At 33.6% G+C, this 18947-nt stretch overlaps 1 protein-coding gene across 1 annotated transcript in view; it reads right to left on the bottom strand.

Annotated features, from left to right (window-relative positions):
• Window positions 1-2567: 2567 nt before the first annotated feature.
• Window positions 2568-18947, bottom strand: part of C10H9orf85 (chromosome 10 C9orf85 homolog) — a 49833-nt gene continuing 33453 nt past the window's right edge. Inside the window, exons 3-4 of the mRNA XM_045563007.1 lie at window positions 4014-4127; window positions 2568-3220 (exon numbers count right to left, since the gene is read on the bottom strand). Of these exons, the coding sequence (XP_045418963.1) occupies window positions 3079-3220; window positions 4014-4127 (256 nt within the window). The 3' untranslated portion in view covers window positions 2568-3078. The remainder of the gene's footprint in view (window positions 3221-4013; window positions 4128-18947) is intronic.

The following is an 18947-nucleotide window of genomic DNA, read 5'->3' as shown; positions in this document are numbered from 1 at the left end:
ACCTTTCCCAGAATCTCCCAGCAGATTCCCCTCACATGGCTGGCTATTGGCTACTCCTGGTTGCAAGAGAGGCTGTGAAAGAGCAAAAGGGTACTGCATTCTGGTAGCTTGAAGGCAGCAAGTGGGAAGGGAATGGCTTTTTGCCATATGCAACTAATTGTATCTGTTATAGCTGATGATCAGAATCACCTGAGGAGTTGGGGGAAAAAGAAATCCTGGGCTATATTCCAGAGTAAAAGAATCATAATGTTCCAGGAATAAGAATTTTCTTAAACGTTCTTTTGTGAATTTTGTGATCAGAATTTTGGAACTTCTCTAATATTTTGTTTTATTTTATTTATTTATTTTTTAACAGGACTGTAGTATTTTAGAGTATGTGATGCAGCCTTGATATCCTGTCAAATATCAAAGTGTAACAAACTAATTTACTACATTAAACTGATTCATTATATTAAAACAAGGCCTTCATCTCATTTCTACATGCTGAGTTCTAATAAAACATAGTTTTTAAATTAGAAAGGATAATTTCTAAAGAAATATAAATGAATTAAATACAATAAAACCTGCTTTAAAAAACTCAAAGCAATCTTTCTTAGCATTAAAAAATAAAATGCAACTATTAATATATGTCACTAGGTGATGCTCTTTGTTAAATTTCTCTCCCAGTAATCTGTGGAATTACAACTCTTTCATTCACATGGGTAACAATTTATGCTGGCTCTAATAACACCTTAGTTGGTTCTTTAATCACAAAATTTAAATAGTCCAGAAAATAAATTTATATGTCAAAAGAAAAGCCACACAAATATATGGGAGACAAATCTGTAAAACTGTAAGCTTAGAATATTGAGACTTCCATATCATGAATATTTCTATTTATTTTTGTCTGTTTCCTTTAATGTCTTGATAAGATTTTATATTTTTGTTGACAGAGTTCTTCACTTTTTGATTTATTCCTAGGTAAAAATTTTTTGATGTCACTGAAATGTTATCTGTGTCTTTACTTTTTTATGCTAAAATATTTTAAAGTAAATTGACGTTACACCCCTAAATATTTCAGTATGCATTTCTAAAAAAAAAACTGTTACACTTAACAAAAATTATTCCTTAATATCATCTATTACCAAAAATAAAATACTCAATAAACATAAAAAGGGGCTCAAGCCTATTGTAATTAGAGAAATATAAATTAATAAGACAGAGCTACTGTTGCACACATATCACATTGGCAGGAATCTTACTGTCAGATACCAACGAAGTGTTAGAAAGAATGAAAAGCACTGGCCGGGCGCGGTGGCTCACGCCTGTAATCCTAGCACTCTGGGAGGCCGAGGCGGGTGGATCGCTCAAGGTCAGGAGTTCGAGACCAGCCTGAGCAAGAGCGAGACCCCGTCTCTACTAAAAAAATAGAAAGAAATTATTTGGCCAACTAAAATATATATAGCAAAAATTAGCCTGGCATGGTGGCGCATGCCTGTAGTCCCAGCTACTCGGGAGGCTGAGGCAGTAGGATCGCTTAAGCCCAGGAGTTTGAGGTTGCTGTGAGCTAGGCTGATGCCACGGCACTCACTCTAGCCCAGGCAAAAAAGTGAGACACTGTCTCCAAAAAAAAAAAAAAAAAAAAAGAAAAGCACTAAAACCCTAAAACATTGCTATGAGGAAGGGAAAAAGTACCTCTGGAAAAATAGTTTCATATTATTAATATATAGTAAAACTGAAGATACATATACCTGATTCCCTTTCCCACTGCAATATACCTCACAGAAATGCACACATGTGTACCAACAGGCACATATAACAATGTTCATATCAGTATTGTTTGCAATAAGAAAAATTTGAGATAACTCAAATGTCTCTCAACATTAGAAAAAATAAACTATGGTATGTAAATACATGGAATTGTTCACAGTAATACACAGTAATGTAAAATGAACAAATTACAGCTCTTGCATCATGGATCAATCCCACAAATTTTATAACAATGAAAAAAGGAGACACAAAATAGCATGTATAGTATAAATTTGTTCATACAAAGTTTAAAAACCAGTGCTTGCCACTTATTTTCCAATGATTCAGCAAATAAAATATACATGTATATCCATCTATTCAGATATAAAGAAAACGTGGTAAAATGTTAACAACTGAAAATCTAGGTGAACAATATGCAAAAGTTCACTGAATTATTTTGCTACTTTTCTGTAGGTTTGAGATTTCTCAAAATAAAAAAGTAGGAAAGGGTTCCAAAAGCAGAGAAAGATAATTGATATTATTTAGGAATATAAACAAAGTTGGTAAAAAAATAAAGAAAACAATTAGCAAAATTCAGAAGAGTGGCAACTCTGGGAAGAAGGATGAACTTTTGCTGAGAGTGAGCCTTCGGAGGATTTCTGGTGCAGGCAGTTTCTGTATGTGGGTGTAAATGAACAAAATTTCCTTTATAATTATTTATGAAACTATACATATACATTCTATGCAATTTTTCTGTATGCATATTTTACAAAAGGAAAAAGGGCAAAAACAATGCAATATGGTATATAAAAATACTTTTAAAGAAAAATTGCAATACACTTGTTAAACATTATTATAAAAAATAAAATGCTTCTGCTGCATAACAAACACATATAAGTAAGGGGACTTTTGTTATGTGAGTTGTTTACTTGAGAACACTCTATCAAAAGGTATTTACCAAGGACTAATTTTTGAGGCTGGCAATATAATAATGTCATCTTATTTTTACATGAGATAGCTCTCATATAACCATCCATCCTGAATCTTGCTTAGTTTGATATTAGGTGATACATACTTCTAAATAATTCCCATGAACTGCAATATTCATTTTGGCAGATATTCTAGCATATGCAACTTAAAAATTTGTTATAAGAAAACTCTGGCTGAAAGTTTTATAATTATTCAAATATCGCACACAATTTATATTGTTCATGTATAAATTTTGCCTATTTTTTATAGCTTTTTCTGATTGTATTATTAGGATTTTGCAGTACTTGTGAAATACTCAAAAGTCAAAAGTTGGTCAGAATTTCACTTTCTCAAACTGACTTTTAAAATAGTGATATTAATTCACTTGATATCTTTTGTGTCCTCTAAATCAATATCAAAATCTAAATCATCATCACTTTCTTCATTTCTTCTGCAGTTTCTTCTATGGTTGGAACTTTGATTATTTCCAATATTTTCTGTTTTATCTGGTTCTTCATTGAACCTACAGATGGAAAAACAAACAAACAAACAAACCTTCTAATTACTTCCCAAGTTCTCATTACTTAACTATGTAGATTGAAAAGACTTTTACCACACTATATTTCTCCATTAACAGGAGCCTAATGAAGTAAGTATAGAGAAAAAAATCTTTGAACACTATCTCAAGATCCAACCAATTATAATACTATTGTCACTAAAGTAGGCTCAAAGTAATTAATACATGTGTACATTAACACATTAACTGCCATGTGAGTTGTATTTAACTCACGTTAGTTTTGAGCCCAGGGCCTCAAGAAGCAAAACCTGGGCAAAACCCTGCAGTTGGTTTGTGAAAATCTTACTTGTTGATATTCTTATTGTTAGAATTAATATCTGCTATTGAATTCTAAAAACATGGATTAAATGAATAGAAGTCAATAAATTTCATTTTTAATTAAATTTTTTTCATTAAATTAGAAAGGATCATTTTGTTTTAGAAGTTTTTATTCTATTTTAGTAATAAAACACTGTGACCCCAAGGAAAAATGTTTTTTTCTAGTGTGACAGTCACAATAACAAGTAATTCTTTTGTAATGAATGTGAACCTCATGGATATTTTATTTTCTCAAAAATATAAAGTTTTATTATAATGATAGAAAAATTTAACAAATAATTATGACTTTTTCCTGTTAGAAAAAAGTCTACATTTCAGATATACTGCAACTTAAGACTAAGAGTTACTGAACATCTCATTAAAAGAAAATTCATATATCAATTACTAAGAGTAAAATCCAAACATAAAAGGAAATACTCACGGAATAACAATGTCTTCTTTCTTTCCACATTTTGCGCAAACTTCAAGTTCACAGGCACATGGTCTGCACATTATGTGATAAGAATCTTTCACTGTCTTTTGTAAACATTTGACACTAAAAGTGAAAAAGAAAATTAAATATTAATTTTTACTAATTACTTAAGACTTGTTTGATAAAGGGTGTGACTAAATGCATATATAAAAAGCCTAAAAATCAAAACTCCTAGATTTTAAACTCAGATATTTGTCTTACGTCCCTTTAAAAATTAGTTAGATAGCATTTCGAGATAAAAGTTTACAGTTGCAAAATAACAGTACTGGATATTTACCTACTTTCTTAGAGCTCTGTTAAAGTGTATGACACTGAAATGTAAAAATGTGTTAAAACAAGATCAATATACAAACATCAATTGTATTTCTATATACTACCAAAATAGAATCCAAAAAAGAATAAAATATTTAGGAGTAGACTCAACAAAAGAAGTGAAAGACCAATACACTGAAAACTATAACACCTCTTGAGAGAAACTAAAGACCTAACTATAAGGAAAGATATGCCATGCTTATGGATTGGAAGACAATATTGTAAGACAGCAATACTCCCCCCACTGACCTACAGATTCCATGCACTCTCTATTAAAATTTCAGCTGATAATTTTTTGCAGAAATTAGCAAGCTGACCCTAAAGTTCATACACAAATTCTAGGGACCCAGGATAGCCAAAACAATCTTGAAAAGGAAGAATAAAATGGGAGGATCCAGACCCCCTCATTTCAAAACATACTACAAACCTATAGTAATCCAGACTGTGTAGTACTGATTTAAGGATAAATGTACAGATCAACAGTATAGAATTGATAGCCTAAAGCCAAAATAGTAGAAGTATTATGAATTTACAAAATATGTAAAAAGTAAAATGTATAACAGCAATAATACAAAATTAGCAGGGTACAACTGGAAGTATACTATAAGGATTGTGAAGTACTCACACTATATGAAGATTACCAATCAACTAAATTGACATTTACAGAACACTCCATACAACAAGAGCAATACATTCTCTTCAAATACAGATAGAACATTCTCCAAGACAGACTATTAGACTATTCTGGGTCATATGATCAACTTCCACAAATTAAAAAAAAAAAAAAAAAAAAGGGAAAAAAGAAAAGAAAAACCCAATAACCTGAAATTTATATAAAGGATATATCTTCTTGACACACTGAAATGAACTAAAAATTAGTAACAGAAAAATATCTGGAAAATGTCCAAATATTTAGAGATTAAACAAAACACTTCTAGATAACTTATAGGTCAAACAAGGAATTTGCAAGAAATTAGAAAATATTTTGAACGACAATGAAAATATCTCAAAATTTACAAAATGAAGCTAAATAAGTCCTCAGGAAATTTATATAATTAAAAATTGCATTAAACAAGAAAAATTACCTAAACTTCCACCTTTAGAAAGTAGAAAAAGAAGAGTAAATTAAACTGAAAGTAAAGAAAACGAAGGGAGCAATAATGATAAGAACAGAGATGAATGATACTGAAAACAGGAAAATAGAGAAAAATCAATGAAACCAAAAGCAGGCTCTTTGACAAGATCAATATAATTAATAAACACATGGCCAAACTGATCCAGATAAAAAGAGAGGACATAAATAACCAACAGCAGGAATAAAAGAGAGACAGCATTCTAGTTTAAACAGACATTAAAATACTAAGACAATTTTATCGCTTCTCACTTGGCCTTAGCCTTTGGCTAACATCAAGTGAAGAAGAGAAGCTTTAATCATCAACTCTATGTACATATATCCAACAACTCTGTTGAAATGGACACATTTTTTGAAAGATAGAATACCAAAACCCATTCAAGAAGAAATAGATAACATAAATACTACCCTATTAAAGAAAAATTTAATCATAGTTTAAAAACCATGAAAACTCCAGGCCCAAATGGCTTCACTGATGAATTCTGTCAAAAATTTAAGAAATAATACTAATTCTACACTAACCCTTCCTGAAAATCTAATAGGGAGGACCATTTTACACCTTATTTGATGAGGCCCTAATACCAAGATTAAAAAAAAGACAAACTACAGACCAGTATCTCTAGTAACATAGATGTAAAAATCTATCATAAAATTTTAGCAAATCAAATCTAGTAATGTATAAAAATCTAGAAATATATATAAATTTCTTAGCCAAGTGGGATTTATTCTGAGAATACAAAGCTGTTTCAATATACAAAAATCAGTAAATGAAATTCACAAAGCAATGTTCTAAGGAAGAAAAACCATACAATGAATCTCAAAAGACGTGAAAAAAGCTTTTAACAAAATTTGACATCTATTTATTATATATAACAACTCTCAGTAAACTATGAATTGAAAGAAATATACTCAATTTAATAAAAGGTATCTACAAAGAAACTACAGCTAACATCATCATACTTAATGACAAGAAACTGAACACCTTCCCCATAAAATCAGGAACAGGGCAAGAATACCTGCCCTCACCACTCCTTTTCAGCATCATATTGGCGGTCCTAAGCAGTACAATAAAACCAGGAAAAGAAAAGGTCACACAGGTTGGAAAGAATAAATAAAACTGCCTTTATTTAGGAAAAAAAATCATTGTCTATGCAGATAATCCTACAGAATCTACAAAAAAAGTACTAGAAATAAAAAGCAAGTTTAATAAAGTCACAATATATAGGGTCAGTAAACAAAAATAAACTATATTTCTGTTTCTAGCAATGACCAATGGCTTTCTGTACAAATTGACAAGCTGATTCTAAAAGTTATAAGAAAAAGTAAAGACAGTGTAGGAGCCAGAACAATTTTGAAAAAGAAAAACAAGGTTGGAGGATTCTCATGAATTGATTTCAATACTTACCACAGAACTGCAGAAATCAAGGTAGTGTGGTATTGGTGAAGGGACAGAAAGATCAATGGAACAGAAGAGTCCAGAAATAGACCCACACATATATAACCAACTGATTTTCAAGACAGCTTAAAGGTAATTGAATAGAGAAAAGCTAGTCTTTTCAACAAGTGATGTTGGAACAACTGGGTATCCCTAAAATTAACAGAAAATGAATTATAAACTCAAATATAAAACCAAGAATTATACAAATTCTAGAAGAAAATATAGGAGATAACTATTTGTGACCCTCAGCTAGGCAAAGATTTCTTATTACAATAACAAAACCATGATCCATGTATAACCAAGGGACCAGCCCAAACTGGGCCTAGTCTGTTGATAATAAAATGTTGAGTTACCTTGTAGGCACAACAGAGAAAAACTGTGAGTCATGTAGCCTGGGCATACACAGTAGAAAAAGCTTTGATCTCTAACAACACCCAGAGCCAACAATTCCTACCCCCTCAGAATCAAGAAGACTGGGACATGACTGGAACCTGAAGGCTGGAACTTCTTCAGAAGCAAGAGGTCCCTGACCTGGAAGATCTGGGACTAAAATCTGCCTCCACATTCCTTACTGTAAGTGGTCAAATTTGAAGCCCTCTAATCAGATCCCGGCCAAGCCAAATCTTTTCCCTTGCCCTGGGAGCCCATAAACTTGCCCCAGATCCCAAACTGGGGAGACAGATTTGAGGCCACTCCTGTCTCCTTGCTGTCTGTGTTTGCAGTAACGTCTTTCTGTTCTCAAAAGCAAGTGCCACATAGTAATGGCTTCTGTGTGCATTGGGCAGTGAGCTCGATTATTTAAATAAATAAATAAATCATTATTTATTAGATGGACCTTCATCAAAACAAAAAATTTCTCCTCTTCCAAAACACTATAAGGGAATGAAAAAACAAGCCACAGGTTGGCAGAAAACATTTGCAAAACATATATTTGATTTGTACCCATAATATACAAAATATTTTAAACTCAATAATAAGAAAACAAAACAAAACAAAAAATATGAGCTAAAAATCTGAACAGAGATGTCACGAAAGAAGAAATAGGGATGCAAAATGAGCACATTAAAAGATGCTTACCATCACTGGTCAGAGAAATGCAAATTAAAGTTACAATGAGATATCTCTATTCATTTATGGCTAAAATAGAACAAAATGAAAACCTGAAAACAAAAAATAGAAGCTTTACAATCTTAAGTGTTGCTGAGGATGCAGAACATCTGAAACTTCCATACACTGCTGGTAAGAATGCCCAAGGTACAATCACTTTGGAAAACAGCTTGTAAGTCTTCTATAAACAGTCTTAGCATATAACCCAGAAATCTCACTGCTAGATATTTACTCAATAAAGATGAAAACATGTTCACACAAAATACTGTACATGAATGTTTATGGCAGCATAATTCATAATTGCTCAAAACTAGCAAAACCTAAATGTCCATCAACTAGTGAGTGGATGAATGATGTGTGGTACATCCTTACAATGAAATACTACTCAGCAATAAAATGGCCTTAACTACTGATTCACACAACAGGGATGATCTCAAATTCATTATGTTAAGCTAAAGAAGCCAGAACCAAAACACTACATACTCTATGATTGCATATAGATGACATTCTGGAAAAAGCAAAAGTATAGGGAAAGAAAACAGATCAGTGTTTGATAGGGGCTGGGATGGGGGAGGAGTGACTACAGAGTGACATGAAGGAACATTTGGGGTAATGGAAATGTTCTATATCTTGATTGTGATGTTGGTCTCACAACTGTACACATTTGTCAAAACTCATAAAACTGTATACTACAAAGGGTGAATTTTACTGTATGTAAATTATACCTCAAGAGCCCTGACTGGGAAAAATAAATTAGAATTAAAAAAACTCCCCAAACCTCTCTGATATCTGATCAAAGTGAAAATAGTTACCAAAATTTTTTTGATATGTTTGTGTTTGTGTTTTAGCATTCCAAAATGCTCTACTTAATTACTCTGCAATAAAAAGATTTAAATGTTTATACCATTAGAATACATGCAAGTAAAGTTCCAATAATCCAAATGGATTAGGAAAATTTTGACAATGCTTTTCAGCTTCAATGCTTTAAAGTTTTAAAATAATGATAAAGAATGTCTGTCTTGATTATGTTCACCTGAGTCTTCAAGGAAATTAGAATATGTTTTCATTTCTATGAATATTTTGTTCAAATCTAGACCCCTGGGGTAAACAAATCCTAAAGTATTCAAACTGCTAATGTACAGATAAAACTGTATTCACAGAACTGTTGGTGTTAACATTTACATGTAAAGTAGGCTTAACATGGGATACCTTGTTTTGGAATCTAGAGTCAAAAGATCCTGATTCTGCATTCTCTAGCCCACCTAGTCAAAAGAACAATGATTCTTAATTAAGAGTCAAACACCTGCATAGCTTATTAAAATGCAGATTCCTCAGATTCACACATTATTTACATAACCAGAATTTGGGGGATGAGTCTCAAGAATCTGTCAGTTAAACTCCTCTAGAAATTCTTATGCACACAATCATTTGAGAACTCTTGACCTACATCAAAGTAATACTGCCTTGATATTCAAGTAGGGGCGTTCCAGTGTTGCTGTTGCTGGTTGAGACTATAATGGACAATTGGAGAACATAAAGAATTCTACTGCTGAAAGCAATTACACTCTTTTCAAATTTAAATTCTTCTGAAAATCAATTAAGTTTTGTTAGGCTAGTAGCTCTGAATATAAATATACCTTTCCTATAGCAGGGCAAGGATACACACATATATGCACTTAAAATGACATTTTTCCTTTTTATAAATGTAAAATATATTTATGAAAATGTGAACTATACAAATATTGGAACTCTACAACCTTCTAGTTTCTCTGTCACAAAAGTGGCATCTTAGTGTGCCTTCGTTTTTAAAACTCTGAATCCAGGCTTTATGCCCTGATGGGGATTGGAGTGAAAGGAGGTCTGGAAGCAATAGGTTCTGCATTTTTTTCACCTTAATACTACATTTATCAATCCAAAGAATCTTGACCTTAAGTATGAGAATGATTTAGATATTATTTTAATGATGAGATGTGCATTCCAAGTTGCCATAAAACTTATGAAGTATCTTCAAACACCTTTAAAAATATCTATATATTCTTTAATCACTCTTGGGTGTATTTTTTCTTATAAAATTCATAGTGAAGGAAATAAAAATATTTCACCCCAAAATATACTTCTTTGACATATTTTGAGATGGCAGTTCAGAAAGCAGGCAAACAGAAGTAGCCCTGCAAAGCTGTCTTTTGTGAGGGAGATTTGCAACTGTAGAGGAAATAAAGTGAAGTAAACAACAGATGCAAACAGGCTTTCTCAGAAGCCCCCCTAGTCCGGATCCAGGAAAGATTAACATTAACTGGGAGTCTGACACCTTTAAAGGTCTGACAGAAACGTTAATCACAGGCTCAGCGGGGCTGCTACCTGTGAGGTTTCATCTGCATAAACCGGACCTCCTTTGTCAGGCAGATTTCTCCTCTTCTTCCCCTCAGAACCTCTCACCACCATAACCTGCTCTGCCATGCTGAGTCCCCTATTCTTTTTGTAACCTTAAAGTGGTATAAAAGCATCAACCATCTTGCCTTTACGTTTCTTCTATATTTTATATGGCTCCCACGCATATATGTGCACGTATTCAAATTTGTATGCCTTTTTTTCCCGTTACTCTGTGTATTATCAGTTTGTTTTATAGACTCAAAGTATTGAACCCTCAGGGGAAAAATTCAAACTTTTTCCTTACAGTGGTATGGAAAAACTTTAAATTCACCTAAATATAAACTTGTCCTAATTTCCCCTGAAAATGGCTACATCTTAAATATTTATAAGTCCATTGATAAGAAAACTTCAGAGATGTTACAATAATGATAGCTTTGGTTTAATACAATTCCCAGAAACAACCAATCAAGCACTCTTGGCTGTGTATATACCTCAACTAATCATTTTAGTGGAAATGGTTGTCAAATAAAAACACAGGTCATTATGTTTCCATGTTTACTGATAAAGGAGACAGCAACACACTTAAAAAATGCTACCATATTTATTTTCAACAATGAAAAACACAAAAAGAAAGGACAACTAATTAAAAGATAATAAACGTTCACTATATATTTAAGGATGAAAATCACGGATAGAATCAGAAGTCTTCAATGAATCACTGTAAGCATTGGAAAATATTTTGAAAATAAAATAGTGGGAAAAGAAGGCTGAATTGGTAAACTAGAGACCTAGATTCTAGCCCAGCCTTGACCTGTCCTTGCCTTAGAATCTTTTGAAAGTCACCTTAACTTCTCTGAGTCTCATTCTTTATAATGGGTACTAAAAGTGCTGGCACCTTAGCATGAACAAAGACAGTGGCACCCAATTATACTATTAATAGTCACCACTGTTTTCATCATCTCTACAAACTCAGTTAATCATCAGAAAACCCTTAACACTTTTTGATGATGCTGTTGTGATAGCAACATTAAATTTTTATGTAATTAAACATACCAATATTTGGAAGATTTGTGTAAGGGAGATAAAAATTTCTCTTCTACCCTCTTAGGGTCTTCTGCTGGGACTGACATAAAACAGGTAAGTATTTGCTAGAGATAAAAGGCTTTATTTTACTCTGCTATAACTTTTCTGGCACTGCCTTTACTTTCTGGTTATTACACTTTAACCTTTACCATAATTCAGCTCCACGCGTAGTAATCTCACATACATGATGACTAGGTGCTTTCGTAAACAGTGAGCTGTGGTACTCCACCCTTGGTGTATAAATAACAGAAACTCAACATTGATAGAGTTTCATAAAGTCACATTTCCTACAGTGGCTCTAAGTAATCTATGTTCCGCATAGGAAGATTCCAAAACCATGCTATGGGATTACATCATATGCTATTTATAAAACCCTTTTAAGGAAACAAGACAACATTCTCACATTTCAAGTACCCTGAGTATAAGAAATTAAAATTCACTTCCTTGTGTCCCTGGATTATGTGTTTGAAAGTAAATGGAGTGGTTATACTACCTTGTCTTATTGTGATAGAAGACTGGATTAGAATAATTCTTAAAAGAGTACAAAATATTCACGTGATCAAAAATAGTTTAGAAAATAAAAGAAAATAAAAATTATTCAATACTTCACGGCAGCCAATTTTAAATCAAAGCTTGCTGCACCAGTCAATGTCCAAAAGTAGTCTTCATGCACTGGTGGAACAATTGATGGAAGCAACAAAAACTCAACTTTCACCTTCAAAAATATTAAGACCAAGGTCCTTAAGCAAGAATAAAGCCACAGTTTATAGTCACCATATACTACAATGTGATGTGAAGAGCTATCTAGGACTAAAACTCCACTGTAGGACATTTTAATACTTCTGGAATGTGGTGACACAATTCTCTTATCACTGATTAACCTTCAGAGCCTCGGACTATTATAAGAAATACTGCAACTGAAAAGAACAGGCAAAGAGGTCACTGTGCATAGCCACACACTGGTACTCATGGAGGGACCGATAAAACTGTAGAATATGACAGTTTACTTTTGTTTGATAAAAGAACAACAAAAAGCCAGTTTTTTAAGGCTAGAAATCCAGACACTAAACCAAAATTCCAAGTCTTGTTTTCTCTTCATTAAATGTATTAATATATATTTGAAAGAGACCAAAACCTCCTTTGGATAGGCAACTTTGACTAATGTTCATGGACCACCAAAGGTTATGTAATGAGAGGAAAGAAAAACTAACTACAGCAAATGAATGAACAAATGACAACTTAAGTGGAACCAAAAGACATTTAAAGACAGCTTGTGATTATCTGTATTGTCCATGAAAGGAAACAGAGGATTCTTGTTCATCTTCCCTCTACTCCCTGGTACCCTCCTCACAAGGTTTCCTATAAACATTAATTATACCACTTTTTAAACCTTTAATTTATGTCTTTTCTAGACCTATCTCTCTTGTTTTCACTTTATTACTCCTCTGCAGTCTCATCTATATCCTCTGGGTCTCTTTCCCCTTTTACTTATTATAGCTAGCACTTCTTGTAACCTGCCCAAGTGTTATCTGTGGACTCATCTCTCCTAATAGACTATAAATTTCTGGGTGTCAGAGATTCATCTTGGTATCTTCTGTAATATACAGCACAGTGCCTTGTACGTTGAGGATGCTATTTAAAATAATTGCAAATTGAACCAAATTCCTTATCTATCATCCCTAGCAAACTTTTTTATGTTCAGAAATTAAGAGTTATGCTTGGGGTAATATTCCCCATCATTACCCTGGACTCTTCCCTATAGATAATTTTGTTTCTAATAAAACAAATGAATTATAGTAAATTATCTTTCAAATCCAGTCCAATTTTGTGGCTCTTGTAGGTTACAGAAAACTTGGTTATAGAAGACAAGGTTTTCTAACACGTATATTTTCATTCTTCAAGTAAAAACTTTGTTTTGGTTAATTTAAGATATAGGAATTGTTTAAGTGGTGGATGGCTTTGTGTCAAACCTTAGGGATGTGACATTAATATAAAAGCCAGGAATGAGAGATTATGAAAAAAAATCTGGATTCTAATTTTGAATCTGCTACTTAATAGCTGTGAAAGGGTAAGTCACTTAATTTTTCTGAGACCACTCACTTTCTTATCGGCAGTTCCTACCTCTACAGAGTTATTATTAGAATCCAATGTATGGGACAGAGCTTTGAAAATGTTAAGTTCAACATAAACATCTTAATTATCTACTTGATTAAGATGCAATCAGAAAACAGAAAAACTCATTAAGCTCTAGGGTTAAAGTTAAATCTGGCTATATGTAACCTCCTAAGGCCAGCTGTAAGTACTTGCAATCTTTCCCTTTCCTTTTAGCCTGCTTCTATTAATACAAACTGCATCAGCTTCCTGAAAATTCTCTGATGAATTCCAGCAATAATTCTCACAATTCCCACCAACAGAATATAATTTCTAATTTTAAGAAATTTCTTAGCGTTCTGGCTTCTACCTTTTATACTTAAAATGCAAATTGGAAACGATACATCATTTCAGAGCTTAAACAGTACAAGTAAAATAGCATTTCCAAAATATCAGGAAGAGTTGTTGGTTATATAATATCAAAGCTATTTCTACATCCCAGAGGACAGCCCTTACTAAACGTACTTTATTAATCTAAGACATATTTTCTGCCATGCCATTCCTAATTCTTATTCTTGGAAGTCATGCTGTATTATGAGGGGGGAAGACAAGCACTAGACTGCAGAGCTTCCTCACCTGTTTATAGCAGATCTTTACCACGTTTATGGAGGATGGAAGCAGGAAGGAGAAGAAAAAGACCTGAACCACAGTTGAAGTCTTTACTATCTTTTAATTGTGCATGGATTCTGGCAGATAGCATATATTGTCTGACTATCTTCATCGTAATAACCTCTGCCATCACAAACTTACCTGAATTTCCAAATAAACTACACACAGGTACATACGCATCTATATGCATTTAGAGAGAGGAATAGGCTGATAATGAAGATTTAATCACTAAAGATCCCTTTCTCCTGTTGTATTTTAAAACAAATTTTTTTCTTCCTAATTTATTACATTCTTTGCAGCAGTAAGTAATCAAATTTTCACTGTGTGGTACTGTATTTAATGTAATTATTTCTAGTAATGTATTTATTTCAATGAGATTGATTAGAATCTCACATGCAGTTTGGTGCAAAATTTAATTCAATGCTTAAAAATCACAATCCTTCTCTTTTAGCCAATGAACTTTGCAAAATGTAATGGCTATAACTGGTATGAACTTTACTGTCTATTTCCACTTAGTCTAATAACCTTAATAACAAAAATGATGGCTGAAACATGGGCAAGATTGGGAAAGGGACTGAAAATCTATCAACTGGATAAACAATCCAATTGCTACATTAGTTTAAGTGGTAAAAATAAAACTATAAAGTCAGTCTTTAGGCACTAAACACGTAAATTAAATATCCAATATTTACTAAGAGCTTTTATAGTCTATACTGTTTCTTTCTGCCATATGGTCTATCCTTAAGGCACTCAACCTTGTTCATTACTCTTTAGCCATTTCCCTATAGAAAATATCACCACATCAAGCATCTTCTCTGGCTATGATCTTATTACTGGTTGAGTATCCCTTATCCTAAATGCTTGGGACCAGAAGTATTTTGAATTTTTTCAGATTTTGGAGCACTTTGGATTTCAGATTTGGGATGTTCCACCCATATTGTGAAATATAAGACTTTACCATTTCCACTACAATTATCAATTGTGATAAGCACCAATGCTTATTGGCATTTAGACAGTTGTTTTATTAGAAGGTTTCACCATAAAGCATTTGATTTTCAGATGTCCTGAAATATATATATCCTTTAAAGAAGGAAAATTATGCAAAAACTTTTTACACAGCGATTCATTTAAAAAATGTCATTTTCCCTTTTCATTGATTTTTATAATACATCAAAATGGAGGCTAGTCAAAGTGTTTAAAATATGCAGAGTGTAGAATTAGCCATTGAAATCATGGATATTCACTCAAATGCTATAATTCAGATTATGTGGCCATCAAGGACTCAATTTAGACCAATCACTGCATATGGCACATATTATTCCTCGGGTATCTCCTAGTGAGTGGTATGCTCAGTTCCTAAGCACTGAAAGTAAATATAGCTTGGATGGTTACAGATGGAATCTACTGTTAAGTTTGGTTCTAAAGCGGCCTCCATACATATTTTAAGTTTGGCCTAAAGGTTTCTCTGTATATAGTTAACCATAACCTAACTTGATGTATAAATAAATCATAACCTACTCTTGTAACAAGTAACCAAGTCTCAGCCAGCCAACCACAGTCAGCCAACTGTTCAAAGCAGGTTCAAATAAGGCAAATGCAATCCAGCTCTTTCTGAACCTCACTTCCATTTTTCTTTACAGTCACTTTCCTTTTCCTGTCCATAAATGTTATCTGACCATGCCGCAGCCCCAGAGTTGCTGAACTTATTCCGGTTTTGGAGGCTGCCTGATTCTTGAATCATTCTTTGCTTAATCAAACTCTGTTAAATTTAATTTGTGTAAGGTTTTTCTTTTTATATTACCTATCTAAATTGTGATTACAGCTGGTTAAGGAGACTTATGTCAGTGTTTGTTCAATGAACAAATACACGTAATGAATACCAACTGATAGACAAATATAATAATCTAGTGCCAAGGAATGAGTACAAGGCACTATCATGAATTTAACTATAGGCTGGTAGATATGTCTGGTGCTCTCTCTACACTAATTTGTTTTCTCTGAAAAATGAGAACAGTGGTACTCTTTATTAAGCACAATTTTAGGGATATAGAACTTTTTCCTTTTAAAAATAGGGGTTAAAAGAGAAAGGGGTTTGTTATAAAAGATTACCTTTAAGGTCTTGGTTTTGCTAATTTGGTTAGAAAAAAGCTCTGTGGTAAAGAGAGAGCGAGCACATGGTTATGGAGGCAGCCACATGGTTGCATGATCTGTTTAGCAACATCTCATCCTCTATCTTAACTTGTCCCAAATGGTTATCGCCTTTTTTTCCCCCTACAGTTTAGAGAACCAAGCCCTCAACCTGCCTTCCGCCCTCCCGCTCCCCACTACAGAAGACGTAGTACAGATAAAAGCAGAACTGGAAACAAAGCTCTACCTTGACTCCTGCAGCTGGAGTCCCACCCTTCACCACAGGAGCCCTAGAAACAATTTATGTAAAATAAGCCCCTTTTTTTTTTAAAAAAAAAGCCCACTTGCTTATTCAACTCTGGACCAACAGAGGTATTTGAATAGAGGTGAGATGAGGATGCAAAGATGATTTTAAAAGGGAGAAGAGAATTTATTTATTCAATGCAATTAAGTATTAAGAGATAAAGGCTGTACCAGGACAGTCAGTGGGAATAAAAATTGAAGCAATAAATTAAAAATTACCAATTAGGAGGTGCTAAATACCTGGATATGAGGACCAGAGGAAGGACTTTGTTTAATGAAAATATTTAATGAAAAAGAAATAGTGTTTTATGCATAGAGCACCCACAGGAAATGAAACTGTTAGGCTAGACATCTGTAGAGCAATGTTGGTTCCAAGGCAGGATATATCAGTTCTCTCCCACTTCACTTGAAATACTTTTATGATGAAATCTACTATCAATGAACATTCATCTCACAGCATTTAAGGTCTGGGCTCCCTTCTCCCCATTTAGGGTAGTTCTGATTTAGCCTGTTGTATTCATGGGAGTTCTGATAAGCTTTTGTTTTATTAAAGAATTCTATAGCTGAAGAGTTTGAAAACCACTGAACTAAGATACAGGATGTTTCAGTGCCTTGGCTCTGTGAGTATCCATCTACTTCACATAGAGCTGGGTTTTTCAACCAAGACACTCTTGACATGTTGGGCTGGATATTTCTTTATTGTGGCAGGCTATCCAGTGTACTGTAGGATGTTTAGCAGCATCCCTAGCCTCTTTCAACTATGTGTCAGTAGCACCCCTTCCTGATAACCCTAGGCATGACAATCAAAAATGTCTCCAGACATTGCCAAATGTCTCTAGGGTACAAAATCTACCCCTAACCCTCCTCCCTCAGTTGAGAACCACTGAGATAGAGAACTCATAGGGGCAGTTCTAAGCTGAAATCCCAATCTGTTTGTAGCCTGTTGCTGTTTTTTATACCAGCTTTTCCTTTGTTCTTCTACTACTATGATGATGTTAAACATGAGCTAACATTATTATATTACTGGTCATTTTTTTTAATGGGTAGAAAGAGAAAAGACGCAGGCTAGAGATTCTAACATATGTTAGACTACCTACCACACTTCTAAATTAATAGGAGAAAAAGGTTGCTTAGTTACCTGAAACAAAAGGCAAAAGAAGATTCTAGGTACCAGTTTAGGCATTTCAGGACCTAAAAGCAAAACCTATTTGTCTTTCTACAGATACATGTATTAAAAAGCAGGTTGGTACTGAGCAGTAAATCCGGTAATCAGCAGTAGACAGCTTCCACATACAAGACAGGTGACATTTGTAAAAATTAATGAAGCATTAGGTTCAGGAGAAGAGGGGACAAAGACTTTTTGACTGAATAATAACAATCCTGAGAAATCACAGTGAGAGAGTAGGAAAACAAGGTCTTGGAATCCGTTAATTTGCATTTGAATCTTAACTCCATCTGCTTTACTTTTGTCTTGAATAAGAAGTTTAATCCCTCTGAGCCCAGAATAAAGAAAAGAACGTCTTTCATTCAGGCCTTGCACAGCTTGAAGAAGGGGACAAAATCTTTTAACCATTTGCATTTCTAGTACCCGGAAAAAAATGTAAATGTCTATAAAGGGGGTTTAAGTATAAAAATACCAAGATTCCTTCTTTCTTAAGGAGTTACAGAAATCATTTTACATATTTTTAAAATTTATTTCTTTCCTTGGCATTACTGACCAGGATCATTTTAGAAAACCTCTTGCTTTTCCAATATCTCAGTTCCATATCCACAGTATCTACTGTGTTCATGAATGACTTGAGACTGACCAGGAATGGTAATGAATGTTTTAATTTACCTTTGAGTTTCTTTTTCAAATGTCAAAAGCAAGGCACCTGAAAGGGAAAGTTTTATATAAAAAGGCTTAGACTTGTCCTGAATCGTAATTATTACATATATCAATAATCTTAAAGTCTGAAACCTCTTATTTAGTTCTAATAATGATTATGCCATTTGGTGTCTAGCAGATACTGGCCTTAAGATCAAAAGACATGAGCAGGCTGGGTATGGTGGCTCATGCCTGTAATCCCAGCACTTTGGGTGGCTGAGGCAGGAGGAAGGCTGCAGTGAGCTATAATCCTGCCACTGCACTCCAGCCTGGGTGACAGAGCACGACCCAGTCTCAAGAAAATAAATAAATAAAATAAAAAGCAGCACCTTAGGCAAAAAAATAAAACTGTCCAAATTAAAACATGGAAAACTATTAAATATT

Source organism: Lemur catta, chromosome 10 (assembly GCF_020740605.2).
Source record: "Lemur catta isolate mLemCat1 chromosome 10, mLemCat1.pri, whole genome shotgun sequence".
NCBI classification, from domain to species: domain Eukaryota; kingdom Metazoa; phylum Chordata; class Mammalia; order Primates; family Lemuridae; genus Lemur; species Lemur catta.
This window is presented reverse-complemented; position numbering and strand designations above follow the sequence as displayed.